Raw genomic sequence first — 20,529 nt, 5'->3', positions numbered from 1 at the left:
ATTGGAGCATACAAATAATTAAAGAATGAATGAGATAAAACGGTGAAATGAAAGGGATGCCCCCAACTTCCAAACTTAGTCCGTCGTTAACATGAAAACACATTCATCTCAATCAATCAGAAGAGTTTCACTAACTTTTTATATCAAAGTTAGTGCTAACTCAAGTTAACATTAGCGCTAACGCGTATCCAAGCATACTCTTATTCAAAGAAACTCTAACTCGAGACCACTTCTTCAGAGAAGCCCTTGTTCCAATTGATTATTGATCTTACCCTTAATTTTACTATAAACTAGCATACTAGTGCTATATAAAAAAACTTCATCATACATATTTTGCAAGTGTTCTTGAGCTTAGACAAAAAAAAGTCAACGTTTGAAGTTGACGCAAGCCACCCTTTCAATAAAATTTCAATGGCTCGATCGGTGAAAGTGGCGGTGATCGGAGCCGGAGTTGCCGGCCTCGCCGCCGCCCGGGAGCTTCAACGGGAAGGCCACACCGTCGTCGTTTTCGAGAAGAACAACCGCGTCGGAGGCCTCTGGGTATACGACCCGACATCCGATTCCGACCCACTCAGCCTAGACCCGACCCGTGACATTGTCCACAGCAGCCTCTACCTCTCGCTGCGCACAAACCTCCCGAGGCAGCTCATGGGGTTCCTGGACTACCCATTCGCGAAGCGCGAGTCGGGTGACCCGAGAACGTTCCCGGGTCACGACGAGGTACTCCGTTTCCTGGAGGAGTTCGCGGCGGAGTTCGGGATCCACGGGTTGACCCGGTTCGAAACGGAGGTGGTGAAGGTGGAGATGAATGAGAAGGGGAAGGAGTGGGTGGTTGAGTCGAGATTGACTCGGGGTGGTGAGTCAGGTGACTCAGTGAGTCGGGAGGTGTTTGACGCGGTTGTTGTGTGTTCTGGTCACTTTGTTGAACCAAGACTAGGTGAGGTTCCTGGAATTGAAAAGTGGAGTGGGTTTCAAATGCATTCTCATAATTATAGAGTGCCTCAACCTTTCAACCATCAGGTACACAAAGTGTTCTAGAACACATAATATAGAAATGAGAAATGCTAGAGAGAGCTGCCACTCCAACCATTAGATTTTACACCCCCCATTTTCGGATTTTCAAGTTCCGAATTATTTCGGAATCGTTACGATTCCGAAATTAATTCGTGATTTGTAGTGCAAAATACATGTAACACCCAATTTTTGAGTGAAAAAATGCTTCGGAAATCTTATTTCCGAAATATTTCGGAAACTAAGTTTCCGTAAGTGGGGTGTCATTTCTAATGAGTAGGGTGCCAAATCTAATGATCGAAATGCTATAGACATACTTCAACCTACTCAACTCATTGTGTTTGGTTTATTTTTTTTTAAAAGCAAACATGTTATTGCTAGCACTTGTAGTATAAAAATATACTGACATAAATATACAGAGAAGTTCGAAGATATGCATAATTGATTGATAATAATTGATAGGTTGTGATTTTAATTGGGGTTGGACCTAGTTCCTCTGACATTGGGAGAGATATTGCGCCGGTAGCAAAGGAGGTTCATGTGGCAACGAGACTGAATTCAGACTCAAAGGGTATGAAGTTGAAAAATTGTGGCAATATATGGTTCCATGATATGGTATGTCAAAATGTTGTTCTAGATATAGCTTCTTATTTAGTATCTTTTTAATTAGATTTCATCACTTATATATACTTTTTCTTTTTGAAACCAAAACCAAAACCATAACCATATATTGATTAACAGAAAGGCATTGAGAAACAAGCCTTCTCAATGGCTGATAACTTACTTGACATCTTCTGAAACTGCAGCTCGATATAAATCCCACTCAGGCTGAATTTTCTAAACTTCCCACTCACAACATTATCATAACAAACTCAATAGGTGTTTGAATCAGGGTTGTCATAAATGATTTTGGGTAGAATTGATTTTAGTAGATTGCGCTAAAAAATAGTTGATAGTTTGATACGTTTACGAGAATAATGATTTTGGTAAGATAATGTTGAAAAGTCCAGTTGTATAGTTGCACAATTGATACGTCAGTTTCACAATTGATGCGTCCACAGCAAAAGTTATCTGTTGTAGATTTGTAATTTTATTCTAAACTTGATTTTGGTGCTAAAATTAGTAGTGGAAGGAAATATCCAGAATTTAAATGAGGGTGAAAATTCAAATTTGATGTTCACGAACACATCCAAACCCGTATGCAATTGAAATAATTTGAGGCCTATGCAACAGAAATAATTTGAGGTACTTACATAATAAGATGGTTTTATATTTTTTGGCCAGATCAAATGTGTATGTGAAGATGGCTTGGTTGCCTTTGAAGATGGGTTCTCTGTTTATGCAGATTCCATAATCCACTGTACAGGGTACAATCAGGAAGTTTCACACATTTTCTCACCTTCCATATATTCTTTCTAGCCACATTTTTAATTAATAAATATATCATATATGGACCATTATTATATACGATTGTCTAACTTACCCCACAGAGTTAAATAAGTCTAATTTAGGTGGCCCAATAGTGTTTATGATGAGCAAGTTGAGAATTAAATCAATTTTTTACTTGAAGTTTTATAAACTATGGTGTTAGTTGATGATATTGTGGCTTAATTAATATGACAGATACAAGTACCACCATCCATTCCTTGAAACCAATGGAGTAGTAACCATTGAGGATAATCGCGTCGGGCCATTATACAAACACGTCTTTCCTCCTGCTTTAGCTCCATCGCTCTCTTTCATTGGTTTAACCTTTAAGGTTAGCATCTGATTTTTTTTATTAGATGCAAAATCCATAATCTAGAATGCTTTTTTTGTTGTTGAAATAATTAAGGTTAATCATAACTTGCTGACTTGCTGTGGCCAGGAAGCCATTTTCCACGTAAAGGAGTTACAATCCAAGTGGGTTGCAAGAATTTTATCTGGTAAGGTTCTGTTACCAACGGAAGAGGAGATGATGGAAGATATCAGAAACTTTTATCAATTCATGGAGGAAAATGGGTTGCCTAAACGCTACACTCATGCCCTTCGTCCATTTCAGGTATTAGACCTATTTAATTCGTCAATTTACATCTTTGCTGATGCTATGGATACATGCACGTACGCTCCAATATAGATAATATATATTCAGTTCACTAGTCAGTGATGTTAGAAATCGCACATTGACTATAGAGTATAGATATGACGAAGATAGCCCTTATAAAGGGTAGAACAACCCTGGCCTCTAAGCTAGCTTTTCGGGTAGAGTTAGGCGTCCCGAATTCCGGTAAGTTCATTTGATTAGACTTTGCTCATCTCAAAATTTGTTTCTTTGAATCTATATGATCAATTTGCATGACTTGCCTTTTTTCCCAATCCTCTATGAGCTTAATATTATGATTGTGGCCTATATGACTTTAAACGTAGTCTGATGAAAATCATTCTATAATTAATTCTAAGGTTAAAATCATTTTTTTAGGAGAAATTCATGTGAGTAGCTTCCCTGTATTAGAATTGATTCTAAGAATGGTGGTCTTGGGTTAAGACTCTCTCGAAATGTGAATACTGCTTTAATGATGAAAGTCAATTGGGAGGTGTATACTCAGCCTGAAAAGCATTGGATTAGAGTGTTAAAAGCCAAGTATAACTATGGAGATGGTTTGTTTCCTACTTTTCATAAAGGCAGGAACACTTCTAATCTTTGGAGAGGAATTTGTGGTTGCTGGGAGTACGTCAAGTCTAACACCATTTGGAAAATAGGTAATGGCAATTCTACTCTGTTCTGGACCGATGTTTGGGTTCCAAAAGTGGGCATTCTTCAACCTTTTGCTGTTAGTGCTCTTTCAGATTTTGATCTTTGTAGACCTGTGTCCCTGTTAGCTCTTTTGCACTTGAAAATTGGTCTTGGAACCTTGCTCAGTTACTTCCTTGGCTTCCCCCACATATTGTAAATCATATAAGGGTGATCAAGCCTCCTGTTGGTTGGGATAGTAACGATGTCATGGTTTGGACTTTGGAGCCTTTCTTCTGATGGTTCCTTTTTCTGTGAAGGCTGCTGCCTACTCTGTCATTTCGAATTTTAATTCTTAAGAGCAAAGCAAGTTATTCAAGGTTGTTTGGAGTCGGAAGGGACCCCAGAGAGTTAAGTTTTTTTTTTGTGGAAGGTGGCTAATAACATCTTGCATACTAATGATGAAAGGTGTAGGAGGCATATGTCAAACATCCCTGACTGTCCGAGATGTGCAGGCATTAGGGAAACCCCCGAGCATGTTTTAAGAGTTTGTTTCTTTACTTATATTTGGCTCTCCTTGCTTCCAGATTTTAAGGCTCCTGGTTTTTTTAATTTGGAAAGGGATTAGATTTTAGACAATCTATCTGATTCTAAAAGTCATCACTTGAATGCTCACTGGTCTCTTGTTTTTGGGGTTACCTTGGACAGGATTTAACAGGCCAGAAATTAGTTAATTTTTGCAAGAACAAGCAAGACATCTGCTGTTATTATTAGGAATGCAGATAACAGATTCTGTTCCTGTTGCTTCTCTTGTTGCTAACAGAATGAGTGGTCCAATTGTTATGCAGTGGGTTCCTCCTATGGATCCTTGGGTCAAACTCAATACTGATGGGTCTTTTCTGCTGGGGATGGATATCGTAGCTTGTTGTGTAGTTGTCCGGGACCATGAGGGCAGATTTCTTGTGGGGTTCTGTCAAATTGGGAAGCTTCTCAGTTGGTCAGGCTGAACTTTGGAGTATTGTTCACGGTATGGAGTTGCCAAAGCTAAGGGGTTTTCTAAGATTTTAATTGAGTCTGATTTTAAATTGGCAATCAGGTTCCTCGATCAAGGCTGCCAAAGTACTAGCTCTAATGCGCCTTTGGTTAGAGAGATCAAAGCCTTGATTGACAAGAACCCTCATGTTCGCTGGAGGGACATCTATAGAGAGGCTAATTTTGTGGCAGATTCCTTCGCAAAGAATGGGCTGAACTTGTTTTCTTGGTGACTTTTATGTTTGATTCGGATAGCACTTGGTATTTGAGGGACAAGTTTCCTTTGTGGTCTTGTGCTTTTAACCCCGCATATAATTTAAAAAATGATTCTAAGAAAAAAGAAGTTTGATATAAACTTGTTATCATATGTACATATGTATTACTTATACCTAATAGTAAATTTGATATGTCTTTGGTTTAACTTAGCTTTACTTTGGCAGGTTGACTATAAAGATTGGCTAGTTGCACAAATTGGGCTGCCTCCGTTGGAAGATTGGATGGAGCAAATGTACAGCGAGTGTTTTAAGAATTTAGTTGAAATGAAGGAAAATTACAGAGATGAATGGGATGATAATCAATGGGATGCCATAATTCAAACTCAATCAGCTAAGTAAAAGCAAATGCATTCCATGTCCCTTGCGAATTGTTGAATTGTTTGTCTCAACTCTCAAGAGTGAAGTTTAAAGTGCATTTGGTTGATTTTACTCTGCTGCTTTCAATTGCTTGATTTTAGTCCCTACATTTTTTCTAATTCTGCAATCAAGTCACTCCATTAAACTTGACATCCAGTTTTCAGACAATTTTGTTCAGATCATCAAATCTTCCACGACCATTCTAAATAACATAACTTGCTCCTCCTCACACCATTCCCTATTAAACACACAAAAACAAAGATAAATATTCAAAGTCAAGAACAAAAAGAACATAGAAGAAACACATAGAGGGAAGGTTCGTGGTGAATCATCGACAATATCATCAGGCAAGGAAGGAAGAAGCCATCGTAGCCACCATTTCAAATGTCATTGCATACTTCAATGGAATGTGGATGACTTGATTTCGCTGCCAATAAGGGAACTCGGGGTTGTGGTGGTGCGAATAGGGGGAATCAAGGTGTTGTGCGAGTGCCTCGGGTTCGAACTTCGAAGCTTCAAGACCAGTAGCGAAGGGGGATGATGGACAAAGGGAGTTGCTAACAAACCCTAGGGGGGAATCAAGGTGTTGTGCGAGTGCCTCGGGTTCGAACTTCGAAGCTCTAAGACCGGTAGTGAAGGGGGATGATGGACAAAGGGAGTTGCTAACAAACCCTTATGCTCTGACAAAATTTGCAGCCCTAGGGAGATAAGATCACGAGTGAGGCAAAAGTTAGTGACATACCATTACCTTATGTGCCTCAAGTTCATTGCGTAGGCTCATCCCTAGTAAGGGTCACACTAGTATGCACCGTAGTCTTGATTGATTTTGAGTCCTCCATCTTTAACTTCTTCAGTAGTTCCTTGTTATATTTAGATTGATAGATGTAGATTTCATCTTCTTATTGTTTCACTTATAATCCAAGGAATAACTTGCATTTCACCCTTGAGACTCGTCCCAAACTCTCCCTACATTAGTTGGGTGTTTTGGGTTCAATGGGCAGGAGAGGGGATTTTAATGGAGGGGAGGGAAGGGGAAGGAAAATGAGAGATTTTAATTCTTATCATATTTGATTAAGAGGAGCGGAGGGAAGATGGGAGGAAATAGCGTCTTTCTTATTTGGTTCATCTAAGGGAGGGGTGATTTTAAACAAAATCACTTAGTTACCGGGTTCATTTACTGTACACAAGGATTTCCTTGTGCAAGGTTACACAAGTCCTAGTTTTACCTGTTATAGTAGGTTGCTTGCAGGTAATCCATTTTTAATTAAAAATCTGTATTAGTTTTAAAAATTGACAAGTTTTTAATTTTTAATCTGTAACATAAAAAGAAAAAAAGTTGTGGAACTCGTAGTACCTTGAATTAAAAAAGAGAAATCTTTTTAATTTAAAAATTTATGTTTTTAATTCCTCCTCTCTCCACCACCCGTCCTCTCGTCAACCTCCATGTCGCCGTCGCCAGATCTCCTCCTCCCCTCCCCAACAATCACCATCCTTTCCTTCTTTCCCCTGGAACCCAACAACAACAACACCAAAAACCCCCACCCAACAGCAGCACCACCACCCATACTGAAAAAACACCATCAAAATTCCTAACCGAATCAAAACCACAACCAGGGAGAAATTAAAGGAGATGAAGGAGAAAAGCACCAAACCCAAATCCCTCGAACCAACCGTCACCATCGCCGACCCAAATCTCCGCCCTAGACCCAGTCGCGCAGCACCGCATGCATCTGAACTTTTGGTTTTGACCCAGTTGCATAACACCCAACCCTGAGTCTGAGTTCATCCAGATCTGCGAAGACGACATTTGGGTGTTGAAGAAAAACCCAAGCTTTGAACCATTGGGGTGTTGAAGACAACCGATTGTTCTGAACCTTCAATCTCCTTGAAAATCAGGTTCAAAAACACCTATTTTAAAGCTGAACTTGCGGTAGATGAAGGAGGTGAAAGGAGGCGAGCCCACCGCCGCTGATCCAAGTAACTCTGTTGTGGATCTGAAGCTCGAAGTAGTACACGATGAAGCTTAAGCCTTCGTAGATCACTGGCTGGCTGGGTTGCGAGAAAAAAAAGGGGAGATCGGAGGAAGCTTTAGTCATGGTGGTGGTGGTGGTGTTATTGGGGCAGGGAGAGGAAGATCTGGCGGCGGCGACGGCCGATGGCATGGAGTAGAGCTGGGTAAGCGGGTCGAAGTCCGCGGGCCGGCCCGCGAGACCGCGGGCTAGTGCGAGCTATAGCCCGAAAAATAGAGGACCGCTAAAATGCGGGCCTACGCGGGGCGGGTCAATGCGGGGCGAGCCTACGAGGTCAAAAAAGGGGTAAGAGAGGCCAAAGTCCGCGGACCGGCCCGCGAAACCGCGGACTAGTGCGGGCTATAGCCCGGAAAATAGAGGACCGCTAAAATGCGGGCCTATGCGGGGCGAGCCTACGCGGGGCGGGCCACCTGCATACCCAGCTCTAGCATGGAGAGTTGAGGGGGAGAACCGGTGGGAAATAAGAGATAAAATATAAGTTCTTAGTTTTTTAATTAACTTCTTGTTTCTTATTTATTAATTATTTCCAAAAGTGAAAATAACATTATTATTTAAATTCGAAAAAAAAAAAATTGTTTATTTTTAAATGTAAAAGACTTATTTGACCTGATATAGCATGTAATTCTAAGGTTGTGCAACTTTACACAAGAAAAAAATTGTGTACGATAAATGAACCCTTAGTTACCCTTACTTTTTTTAAAAATTATAATTCAATAAGAATATTTTTATCTAATAAAATATTCTCCTCCAATTCCCCTGCTTCTTTTGGAGGGGAGAGAAAATTGAGTTATGAGGGGTTGTCGTACCCTCCATTCCCCTCGCTCTCAAAAAAACTGAACTAGCAGGATAAGTTTACAAAAACTTCTCCCCTCCCTTCCTCTCTAATCAAAACCACTATGTTAGAGAAATCTAGTTATTGGAGCAAATGCCTGAATATAATCTATACATTTATGTTGATTGTACCTTTCTGACACAAGCCTTGCTTTGTTCCTCGTGACATTACCATCTTCATTCAAGTTGTTTTTGAAGACCCATCTTATTCCAATTACTAATTTGTTGTGTGGCTTGAGAACAAGAGTCCAAACATTATTTCTCTCAAATTGATTAAGTTCCTCTTGACAAGGATCCACCTTCACCTTGAAGAGATTCTTAATGTTCTGGTGGCCAATCTTTGCGATAAGCATTGAAGTTTGAGTCTCACATCCTTAATCTAGTACGTTGTTACTCCCCTTGATGTGTTTCAAACTTTGTTCGCCTGTGCCTTCGACTTAACAGAAGATCCATTTGTTTGTGAGGTCCCCAACATAAGTTTGTTGCTTCCTTGTGTGTCTTGCTTTGCTTCTTCGATCTCGACATTCTGAGCATTAGACAACTTCAATACTACAATAGATTCTTCCAGATTTGACAGATCATTATCATACAGTTTTCCATCATTGAACCTTAAAAGGATTGGTTCTTCTATTACTGTCAGAACATTCAATGATTCAAGCCTTCAAGGAAAAATTGTTCATCCCTTTTCCTTTTGGCATCAAATTTACCAATCTGATCCTTGATTTACAAGAATAACACTCACATCCAAATGCATGGAAGCAAGAAATGTTGACTTTTCTACCCTTCCATAACTCATGGAATTTTCTACTTCTTCCCAAAAAATATTTTCACCACATAAAAGATTTGCATCTTTCCAAACTCTCCTCCATGATCACTTTTGAAAGCAAATACTTTTGCATTCACAAGCAACTCAATCTAAAGATATAAAAAACCTTAAAATGAAAGGAATGTCCCAACTTATTTTTATTATAATAGTATATGATACTAGCAACTAGTACCATATAAACAAAACATTAACCTCAAATTCCTCATACATATTTTGAAAGTTTTGGACCAAAAAGTCAACGTTTCAAGTTGACGCCAGCCACCATTTCTATTTTCTCAATGGCTCGATCGGTGAAAGTGGCGGTGATCGGAGCCGGAGTTGCCGGCCTCGCCGCCGCCCGGGAGCTTCAACGGGAAGGCCACACCGTCGTCGTTTTCGAGAAGAACAACCGCGTCGGAGGCCTCTGGGTATACGACCCGACATCCGATTCCGACCCACTCAGCCTAGACCCGACCCGTGTCATCGTCCACAGCAGCCTCTACCTCTCGCTGCGTACGAATCTCCCGAGGCAGCTCATGGGGTTCCTGGACTATCCATTCGCGAAGCACGAGTCCGGTGACCCGAGATCGTTCCCGGGTCACGACGAGATGCTCCGTTTCCTGGAGGAGTTCGCGGCGGAGTTCGGGATCCACGGGTTGACCCGGTTCGAAACGGAGGTGGTGAAGGTGGAGATGAATGAGAAGGGGAAGGAGTGGGTGGTTGAGTCGAGATTGACTCGGGGTGGTGAGTCAGGTGACTCAGTGAGTCGGGAGGTGTTTGACGCGGTTGTTGTGTGTTCTGGTCACTTTGTTGAACCAAGACTAGGTGAGGTTCCTGGAATTGAAAAGTGGAGTGGGTTTCAAATGCATTCTCATAATTATAGAGTGCCTCAACCTTTCAACCATCAGGTACACAAAGTGTTCTAGAACACATTACTCAAAATCTCCGACAAAGTTATTGTGATTGGTTTATTTTTTAAAAAGTCGCATATTTTTATGAGAAATGTGTTAATTTTATTGAAAAATAAATCGATCACAACGAGTAGATTGTCGTTAAAAGAATGTGTTGGTAGCGTTTTTTTTTAATATACATAGAAATGCATGGTAGTGATTGATTGATGATACTTGATAGGTTGTGATTTTAATTGGGTTTGGACCTAGTTCATATGACATAGGGAGAGATATTGCGCCAGTAGCAAAGGAGGTTCATGTAGCAACGAGACTGAATCCAAACTTAAAGGATGTCAAGTTGAAAAGTCGTGGCAATATATGGTTCCATGATATGGTATGTCAAGAATGTTGTTCTAGATATAGCTTCTTAGTATCTCTTTAAGTAGATTTCATCATTTATACTTAACATATTTCGAAACTGCAGACTGATATCATTCCCACAGTGGCTGAATTTTCTAACCCCCTACCTCACAACACTATAATGTTTGATTTTTAAGAAAAATTGGTAGGGCATGAAGATGCAACTCCAGACTACCAGACTACCAGACAAGGTGGCAATGACATACTACCTCCTCTATTACCTTTGGTAGAGTAGACTATGGTAAAAACGAGATGATAGTTGGATATATTTATGAGGAAAATGATTTGTATAGGATAATATTGTGAAATCTAGTTATAAATACTAAACTTTCAGTATTGATTATTCCAAAATTAAATTTGGAATTAAAATCAACAATGGCTGAAAATTCTATTCTGATGTTCAAGGACACATATCCAAAGTCCAAGCACTCTGTTAGGCAAGTGAAATAATTTGTTAGGTACTTACATAATAATAAGATGTTGGTTTTTATTTTTTGGCCAGATCAAATGTGTATGTGAAGATGGCTTGGTTATATTTGAAGATGGGTTCTCTGTTTATGCAGATTCAATTATCCACTGTACAGGGTAAAATCAGGAAGTTACACACATTTTATCACCTTCCAAATATTCTTTCTAGCCATCTTTCATCTCACGTTTTTAGGGAGCGTTTTGAGTAAAGAGCATAATTAAGTATTTACGACAATAAGTGTTTCTTCATAAGCTAATTTAATAAATTTATTGAAATAAACTGAAAAAAAAAAGTTATAGATAAGTATAAGCTCTTACACATAAGCTAATATGAATAACTTTTGAAAATAAACTCAAAACAGTTTATAGGTAAGTCATAAACTATTTATATAAGCTCTTTCAAACATTAACAAGTGTGACTCAAAGAAGCCTCACATTGTGTAGCTTAGCAAGTGTACAAGTGTGTATATAAGTTAAAGAACACACACCCATTGCATTAAACTTAGGGTTTTGTGGTGATGTGTGGTGTGGATGTAACTTAATTGTGACAGACATGATCTATAAATACATGGACAACTATAATAGAGTTGTCTAACTTACCCATAGAGTTAAATTACCTTCATCTTGGACTTATATAATAGTGTTTATGATAAATAAGTTGAGAATTACATCCATTTCTTACTTGAATTTTTATAAATAACATGGTTGATGATTCTGTGGCATGATTAATATGACAGATACAAGTACCACCATCCATTCCTTGAAACCAATGGAATAGTCAACATTGAGGATAATCGCATTGGGCCATTATACAAACATGTCTTTCCTCCTGCATTAGCTCCAGGGCTCTCTTTCATCGGTTTAACCTACAAGGTTAGCATCAGAATTTTTCTTTAACAAGTTATATTATGTTCAAATAGTTTACCTTTATGCAAAATTCATTGTTCAGAATGCTTTTACTTTCCTGAAATAGTTAAGGTTAATGATAAGTTATAGCTTGTTCCGGCCAGGATTTTCCGTTCCACACGAGTGATTTACAATCAAAGTGGGTTGCAAGAGTTTTGTCTGGTAAGGTTCCGTTACCTACGCAAGAAGAGATGATGGAATCTGTCACAGACTTGTATCAATTCATGGAGGAAAATGGTTTTCCCAAGCGCTACACTCATAGCATTCGTCCATTTCAGGTATACTAGTCTTTTTGTTTTGTTTTACCGTGAGAAAGTATGAAGGTGGTAATATAATACATCCCGAGGTTGCTACCGTGAGAAAGTAGGAAAATGTATGTGTTATTTACCTTGTTTTCATACTTTCTAACGGTAAATCAAGCGAGCTCTAAACTAGTTCAACTCGTCACTTTACATTTCATTTCAAATCTCTGCTGATGCCACTCCAATATAGATAATATTTAGTTCTCTTGTTCAGTGATATCATTGGATTAGACTTTGCTCCTCTTAATATTTGTTTCCTTGAATCTATATGATCAATTGGCATGACTTTTTTTTTCCCCAATCCTCCGTGTGAGCTTTAATATTATGATTGTGGTACATATGACTCTAAGGTAGTCTGTCTGGAAATCCTTCAATTGCTAATTCTAAAATCAAAGTCAATTTTAAGGAAAAAACTTCTAAAAGTAGCTTGTGTGTCATAATTGATTCTGAAGAAAGAAAAGTTGATGTAAATATGCTACCAGTACTATCATAGGTATTACTCATACCCAATTATGAATTTGATAAGAGGTTAAGGTAGCTTTTACTCTGGCCATGGCAGGTTGATTACAAACATTGGCTAGTTGCACAAATTGGGCTGCCTCCATTGGAAGATTGGATGGAGCAAATGCTTAGAGAGTGTTTTAAGAATGTGGCCGAAATGAAGGAAAATTACAGAGATGAATGGGATGATAATCAGTGGGATGCCGTAATTCAAACTGAATCAGCTTCGTTAAAGCAAATGCATTGTATGTCACCTGCGAATTGTTGAATTGTTTGTTTCAACTCTCAAGAGTATAAGTTTGAAGTACTTGGTATAGATTTTTTAATAGTACATTGATTTAAGAAATGTTTAATTACATTTTTTAACCCCTACTATTACCTTCCAGTGATTAAGTGTCTTTTGATTTATGTTTGCAAAACAGAGGTTAAGTCAATGTGTGTTTGCAAAACAGAGTTTGGATGAATGTGAGTTTGTTGTAATGTGATTTATATTTGGATACTTTTATTTTAAAAGTAAGTTAGACTAAGGTTCTTTACACTAATGATAGTCAGTGCTTGTACTCGGTTGTTGATAAGTTAATTAGTCTTCGCCAACATGGCATGGCAGCTTCTATTTTTTTTTGGGCAAGTTTCTACTCTTAGGCTTATTTTAATGCTCTCTTACCTGTGGGCAAAACCAAAACGAAAAATCTTGCTTAAAGAGATAAATTTTTAATGGTGTTTACTTCGGCTGCTATGAGTACCTTGCCTCTTCTTGAGATCAAATTCTTGCTAGCTCGAACATGCCGACCTTGGATGAGATTTTCTCTCAACTTGTATACGTTAATTACTTCAGACCAACCTGGACTAGATACACCAAATAGTTATGCTTTAGTGTTTGCTCAAGTTCAATATTGTCCTTATGAGGAACAAAGTAGTGATTTAGGAGGCACTCCGGCCTCCCGGTACCACCCTAAGGGTATGTTTGGTGTGGAGAAGAAAAGTTAGAGAAAAGGAAATGAAAAGAAAGAAGGAGAAAAGAAAGAAAAGTGAGTAGAAAATGAGATGAGTTTAAGATTGTTTGGTTGAGGAGAAAGTGAAAAGAGAAGAGAAAAGAAAAATGTATGTTTGTAAAATAAAATAAATATCCATTTGTAAAAATAAAATATGATAGTTAATTTTTTAGAAGTAAATATAGTTTTAAAAAGATAGTTAAATTTTTATCAATGTTCTCATTAAATATTTTTTTATATATTATTTTATTTTAAAATATAAAGAAACATGATAATTTAGTAAATTGCTAAAAATTCTTGTCTCCTTCCCATTTTCCCCTGTGTTAGGGTAATTTAGTACTTTCTCGGTAATTTTTCCATCATTTTCATTTTCTCGTGTAACACTGATTTACACATCATTTTATAGTGTTCAGACACCAAATTTTATAGTGGTTTTAGACCACCACAAAATGAAAAGCGTAAATAAATGTGTTCTATGACCGTCTAAAACCGCCATAAATTGTGATGTAGGTCGACAAAGAGTCATAGCCGAAGATGAAGTGTGGTCTAGTCCAAAATGCCTTAAAACAATTTGATTTCCACTCTTCACACTTTTTTTTACAGCGTGGCATTTATTAGCTATGAACACCGACCGCCACATGTCCTATCCTTAGAAGAAAAGCATCAACCACATGGTTTCTCTAACACGACACCGTTTTATCCGACACGGATCCACCTGATTCTTATTGTTAATTCTCTATCTCAATTCCAAGTTGTAATCTTTTCCCATCATTGCGTACTGGGTTTGTTCCAAAATCTGGGTAAGGAAACTCTTCCATGTGTTTTTTTTATTGAATGATATCATGCTGCTATGTAGTTTTTTACTTTTTGATTTGGCTGTTTTCAGTTTGATTAGTTTTGAGCTGAGAAGAAGTGTTGTGATCTGAATATCTCAAGAAATGGTGAAGGAAAGTGCCTACTATGATGTATTAGGGGTCAATGTTGATGCATCTGCTGCAGATATCAAGAAGGCTTATTACATCAAGGTAATGGATACCCTTCAATTCTCTGATTTGTGAAACCAGAAACTGGGATTGGATGATGTGTGAATTTGATCATACAAAATGATACTGTTTTAGGAGCAATCAGGTTACTTAGATTAATCTGGCTTCACAGTTCAGATTTCTTAGCTGCTTTGGTTCTTTAGAAGACTACATTTATGCTTGTGTTTTACATTTCTACTTTGCAGGCAAGAATAGTTCACCCTGATAAAAATCCTGGGGATCCTAAGGCTGCTGAAAATTTTCAGGTAAGGGCTAAGAATCAGAGTATTGGCTTCATGATACTAGCCAATATTAGTAGATTTTGATATTTATTGACAAAATATTATTTACATCTTTCATACTATTAGATATATAGAGCCCGTTTAAATGCGTAATAGAGCATTTATTGGAGGTCATCTAATGTTTGTTCAGTAGAAAAGCTCCAATAAGTGCTTTTTAGTCCGTATCCAAACTGGCTCCTAGACACGGTATTAAATACTGGATCGTTTATACTTTAAACTCTCTCTCCATTCAGTTTGTTTTATTTTTGCTCAATATACTTATGCAAGTGTGGTATATACCAGATGCTTGGTGAGGCTTACCAGGTTTTAAGTGACCCTGAGAAGCGCGAAGCATATGATAAGAATGGGAAGGCAGGAATACCACAGTAAGTTTATACTACCTTATATACATGGCTGAAAAGTAGTTAGCAAATAATAGCTTCCGGACAATTATGCTCCATGCCTCCATCAAATAGTGAAGCGTTGTCTTTGCAGTTAAAATCTAAGTCATGTAGATTATTGTCAGAAAGCGATTTCTGATACAATCTTTGAATCTCTTTCTTGCTTTTTCATTTGGCCTTTACCATATTCAGTTATTAGTCAGATGGAAACTGGAACCGAAACTAAGTTTTATTCACTGGATATATTGTCTGTTTATGTTCCTTTGTCGATATCAGTGTGATGTGACTTGGGAGTCCTGAAAATGGGTTTCCTAAATTTGAAGGGCATGCTTCCTTGTTGCCAATAACCCACTCAATCTTTGTGTGCCCTTTCACTGCCCTTATTTTCCCTCTCATCCCTCACAGTCCCACATAGTCCAATATAGGAGGGTTCCTAAGATAGTGTTTGCTATGTCACAAGTGGTTGCCAGCCTCAATAGGTTATATTTCTTTTTTTGTAATTTAGAAAGCAGGTCTAACCAACTACCTTAGTGAAACTCCTTGAAGATATATATATTTATGTTTGGGCTAGCTTATTTTTTGTTCAAAGCGAACAGTGAGGTCAAGGTTTTGCTGCGAAAGCTTTTGACAAAAGAAGTGATATTCTCCTCAAAATTAAACCGTACTGTGCCCAATGAGTCTTCTTACTAGCTGCTATAAATAATTTTATGTAGAGGTTGTGAGAATGAAATACTCTGTTTTCTATTTGGAACAACAAATACATACAAGAGGAGAGTATCTCTTTATTCATGATTTCATAACCAAAAATGGTACCTCAAAATCATGAATTCATGTGATGGAAATTCTACTTAGTGAAAAAAAAAATACAAACAATTGTAGCTAATTTACAAAAATTCTAAACAGAAAAGTAAACTCTTAAATTAGTATCTAACATATCAACCCCCAAAATTAGTGTCAATCACGATCTACTCGATTAAGGCTTTGATGATTTAACTGGAATCTCCTATAATCTTGTTCAGATGAATGTTAGTATGTACTAGAATGTTCAAGTATTTGCTCATTAATTGAGAAACCTGAGTACACTGTGTGAGTGTATCTGTTTTTTTATCAGAGATACCATGTTGGATCCTACGGCTGTATTTGGGATGCTTTTTGGAAGTGAACTGTTTGAAGAATATATTGGACAACTTGCACTGGCTTCTTTAGCATCTATAGAAGTTGAGGAAGACTCCCAAGCCCCTGAAGTTCACAGGCAGAGAATTCATGAAAAGATGAAGGTATTCTAATTTTTTTCAATTGCTCTAGTTCCCAGCCTCTTGTACTGATTCCCCTCCCCATATTGTGGTAGCTAAAGCTCTTCCCTTGTATCTGTAGGCATGGCAGAAGGAAAGGGAGCAGAAGCTGATATCAATTCTGAAAGATCGTCTGCAACCATTTGTTGATGGTCGTGTAGATGAATTTACAGCATGGGCAAATTCAGAAGCGCGTCATCTTTCAACAGCTGGTAAATTCCTTCCTTTTTTCCTCTAATTGTATTTGTGTATTGTTGAATGAAATACCAGACTTATTGTTATCAAGAATATCAATTTTATTGTCTATGCCAAATTGTCAACATATTTTCTAAATTGGCCATCAATCAGTGTTGTTAAATAGTGGTCATGACAGAATGGCGTGGTGGTTTTTGAACAGGTCTATATGCATCATGACACCTCATTTGTAATTTAAACACGTGGATTTCATCAAACATACATCGTCTTTCTTTTAACCGTTTTAATATCTAATAATGATAATGTCAACACAGTGCACATAAGAAGGATGGAAGCTATATTATAAATTTCATATAGTAACAATATGTTTGTTCGATCGTGATTCTTCTCTTCCCCTTAAATTCTGTTAACTCATACCTGACATTACTTTCAGCTTTTGGAGAGGCCATGTTGCATACAATTGGCTACATCTACACACGAAAAGCTTCAAGAGAACTTGGAAGGGATATACGGTTTATGAATGTTCCCTTTTTAGCTGAGTGGGTACGAGACAAAGGTCATCGTATGAAGTCTCAAGTGATGGCAGCTTCAGGTTGTAGACTATTTATTGTTATATTTGGCTAATCTATCAAGTTGAAGGAATATGGGTGTTTATCAAATTTGAAGATTCTAATGGAACTTAACTGCTTGGGTAGGAGCTGTGTCCCTAATTCAAATACAAGAAGATCTCAAGAAAATAAACCAAGGAGAAAGCAAAGAAGAAGACTTGGTGAAAGCTGTTGAAGACAAGAAGGATACCATGGTTAATTCCCTATGGAAGATCAACGTAATTGATATTGAATCAACTCTCTCACATGTTTGCCAAGCAGTAAGTAGCATAATTTTCTTTCTGTCGATTGAAAATAATTTTCTTGTTTAATAGCATAGAAATTAATACGAGTCTTTCCCCTACTTACCTGCCATTCGTTAATGTTCTTATGGTTTGCTTGGAAGAAATTTCACTTTGCTGACTACACCTATATTATTTCTTCATTACTTTTTAATCTTCGATCAACTGTTTAGACCTTATTTAAGGCATTTACTCTATGAAAAACTTGGATCCCAGTGGTATTATCTTTTATTTTGGAAAGCTAAAGGTGAACTATGAACACTCCAGCCTTCCCACATATTTACTTAACATATTGAACATGCAATAATAACAGCGAATAAATTTATGCTAAAATATCAATTCGTCACCAATAAACTTGTTATTTCCTCAGGTTCTTAGAGATCCTAGTGCTTCCAAAGATGTTGTGAGGTCTCGAGCCAAAGCATTGAAGAAGTTAGGAGCTGTCTTTCAAGTAAGTGTTTTTGACTTTTCGTTGATTTCTGATGTTTGTGCATCAGGTTGTTTCCTATTATTGCATATTAGCTTGAAGTAAGGATTTCAATTATCACCTTCAACATTTTTTTATATCTAATTAAGAGATCTCCGTTTTGGTTTTCAGGGTGCTAAGGCTGTTTACAGCAGAGAAAACAGTCTACGCCGAGAAAGTGATGATAAACTGGGAGATGCTGCTTCCTCTTCATAGTCATCTTGCTCAGGTTGTTTGATATGGTTGTTTATTGAGCTATATTCTTATGGCCTTCTATCTCTCAAAGGATTTTGAACCTTATTTGTTCCAGTATTTTTAAATTTTAATAGGCATGGTATGTAATTTAACTGACATATGAATTGGACTAAACTGCCAATAGTCATCTGCATGTAGGTTTCAACCTTCTATTTTTCTGTAAAGCAATTTCCTTATATGAGTGCAATAGTATTCCCTCTAAATTGAGTTGATGTTAACTCCAGTACTCTCTCAGTCTATGTGATCGGTACCAGATATGGAGGAGGTAAAACTGAGAAGAATCTTCATTGATCACTCTGGTTATCTCTCTCTAATGCTGAGAAGAGTACCAGATAAATGCAAGAATGACTATTTATTCCCCCTGTGCTAACTACTAACCGACCCAAACTATACACTCAGGCCAACTAACTTAGTCAGTTGACTAACTCGGATCTAAGGGAACTAATTCCCTACAGCCACCTTATTCATTTGGTAGACAGGTCAGAACAGGACAGAACGGGACACATGTTTTGGTTCGTGTCTTCTTTTTGCCGACGACAGCATTATCTTTCCCAATCTAATGTCCAGGAAGCGCAGTAAATCATGTATGTTTTGCAATCTTATGAGAATGCATCAGGACAGAAGATCAACCTTGGTAAGTCACAACTCTCCTTTAGCAGAAACGTGCTTAGTATCATAGTTGATGAACTAACACAACTGATGGGAGTTAAGGAAGTAGAGAGCTATGAGAAGTACCTGGGTTTGCCCACCATTATTGGTAAGTCCAAAACTCAAGTATTTAATTTTGTCAAGGAAAAGGTATGGAAGAAGCTTAAAGTATGGAAGGAGAGAGCTCTTTCTAGTGCGATAAGAAAGGTTCTCATTAAGGCCATTGTCCAAGCTACCCCTTCATATATTATGATCTTCTCTCACCATTCTTCTCCTTCCCTACCACCACACACTCTTCCACAATGCCGCCCCTTCCACATTTCTTCCCCACCTTTCTTCTTCTTGAGCCACCCTTCCACCATACCTTTTCGTGGATGACTTGCAAAGTTCCCAAGAAACAATACAAAGAAACAAGTTGAGTCATGCTAATCAGTGATGATATGGAATTGTCAATTGTCCACCAGGTCTTACTATAGGACAAAATGAGTGACAGCAAAATAAATAAAAAAGCAAAAACCTTGATAAAAAATTGAAGATACAAAATGTTATAATATTGTGATGCCAAAGTGCGCTCCTAATAATAACTAAAAAAATCTTTGTATGAGAGATCAATATCAAAAGTATGAGATGCACTTGAAGAACATTTATTTTGAAAATCACACTTTAACTATTATAAATGGATCCTTTATAATGCTGTGGCCACTACTGAATCGACAGAGTAAGCCACAATAATTGGATTTATAACGATTAACGCAACATGCATGCAAAAGGATAAGGCTAATGGCACTGCTTATTGATATATGTTGTGAATGGAGTTCTTTGTGTGAGTTGTGTTCCAAAAAAATATGTGCTAAGAGTGACACTCAATATCATATCATGTATATATTCTTTTCCGATGTACCAAAAAAAATATCATGTATATATTAGTCCTATATTTTCTGTATCTTTTCTTCTTTAATTTTTTTTACATATAGAAAAATAAACAGCAATTAGCAAAAGAAACTACGCAAGATTGTCGTAACACAAAAAAGAAAAACAAAGGAATGACAAAATTTCCAAAAACACGAGGAATTCATCGTTTGGAACTTGTCGTAACAAAGCATCTGCGACAGTGTTGCATAAATGAGAAATATGCATGAACTTTACAATCCAATCTCGTCTTAGAATATCTCTGATTCAAAAATAACATTCCACCAACTAGTGATTAATAGAAGCTTAAGCCACATTTAGCAATCCTTTGAATTTGATTAATAGAAGCTTAAACCTACATTTAACTTTATGTGTTAAATATTCAAACTAAGTATGGCATCCTGATAAAATTATTAACTGTGCAGTTTACATTTTCACATTAAAGGTCGTTCCATCATAGTTCTTGTCTAAGTTAGGTGACGAGTCCTACCAATTATTCCTTGTAAGTTGACAAATTATTAAGTCCTAATTGAGGAGGAGGAGAATCTACCCCGAAGATAATGCTTGACTTAGAGGTCCTGAACATCCTAAAACTACTTTCAAGAAAAGAAGTAGAAGAGATAAGAGTATTTAAAATCATG

The 20,529-nt window shown here is 37.6% G+C and overlaps 3 protein-coding genes across 4 annotated transcripts; all 3 read left to right on the top strand.

Annotated features, from left to right (window-relative positions):
* Positions 1-187: 187 nt before the first annotated feature.
* LOC130749231 (flavin-containing monooxygenase FMO GS-OX5-like) lies at positions 188-5,457 on the top strand. 2 transcript variants are annotated; one of them, XM_057602554.1, is made up of 7 exons: positions 188-1,020; positions 1,474-1,626; positions 2,296-2,378; positions 2,635-2,770; positions 2,879-3,052; positions 4,570-4,748; positions 5,194-5,334. In XM_057602554.1, the coding sequence occupies exons 1-6, from the start codon at positions 412-414 to the stop codon at positions 4,726-4,728; spliced, it is 1,314 nt and encodes a 437-aa protein (XP_057458537.1). In that variant the 5' UTR covers positions 188-411; the 3' UTR covers positions 4,729-4,748; positions 5,194-5,334. The 2 variants fall into 2 exon arrangements, with proteins under 2 accessions (XP_057458537.1, XP_057458536.1); XM_057602553.1 differs by lacking the exon at positions 4,570-4,748 and having other exon boundaries at positions 191-1,020; positions 5,194-5,457.
* A 3,762-nt stretch (positions 5,458-9,219) lies between these two features.
* On the top strand, positions 9,220-13,065 carry LOC130749230 (flavin-containing monooxygenase FMO GS-OX5-like). Its single transcript, XM_057602552.1, has 6 exons — positions 9,220-9,959; positions 10,183-10,335; positions 10,864-10,946; positions 11,567-11,702; positions 11,840-12,013; positions 12,597-13,065. The coding sequence occupies exons 1-6, from the start codon at positions 9,351-9,353 to the stop codon at positions 12,804-12,806; spliced, it is 1,365 nt and encodes a 454-aa protein (XP_057458535.1). The 5' UTR covers positions 9,220-9,350; the 3' UTR covers positions 12,807-13,065.
* A 1,107-nt stretch (positions 13,066-14,172) lies between these two features.
* LOC130748794 (chaperone protein dnaJ 10-like) lies at positions 14,173-18,554 on the top strand. The gene is made up of 10 exons (XM_057602040.1): positions 14,173-14,330; positions 14,417-14,555; positions 14,759-14,818; positions 15,137-15,219; positions 16,346-16,511; positions 16,609-16,738; positions 17,155-17,313; positions 17,417-17,589; positions 17,981-18,061; positions 18,209-18,554. Exons 2-10 carry the CDS (start codon positions 14,469-14,471, stop codon positions 18,290-18,292), a joined length of 1,023 nt encoding a protein of 340 aa, XP_057458023.1. The 5' UTR covers positions 14,173-14,330; positions 14,417-14,468; the 3' UTR covers positions 18,293-18,554.
* Positions 18,555-20,529: the final 1,975 nt, after the last annotated feature.

The sequence above is a fragment of the Lotus japonicus genome, chromosome 3 (genome assembly GCF_012489685.1).
Source record: "Lotus japonicus ecotype B-129 chromosome 3, LjGifu_v1.2".
NCBI lineage: Eukaryota > Viridiplantae > Streptophyta > Magnoliopsida > Fabales > Fabaceae > Lotus > Lotus japonicus.
Note: the sequence above shows the minus strand (reverse complement) of the source record. Positions and strands in the feature narration are given on the sequence as shown.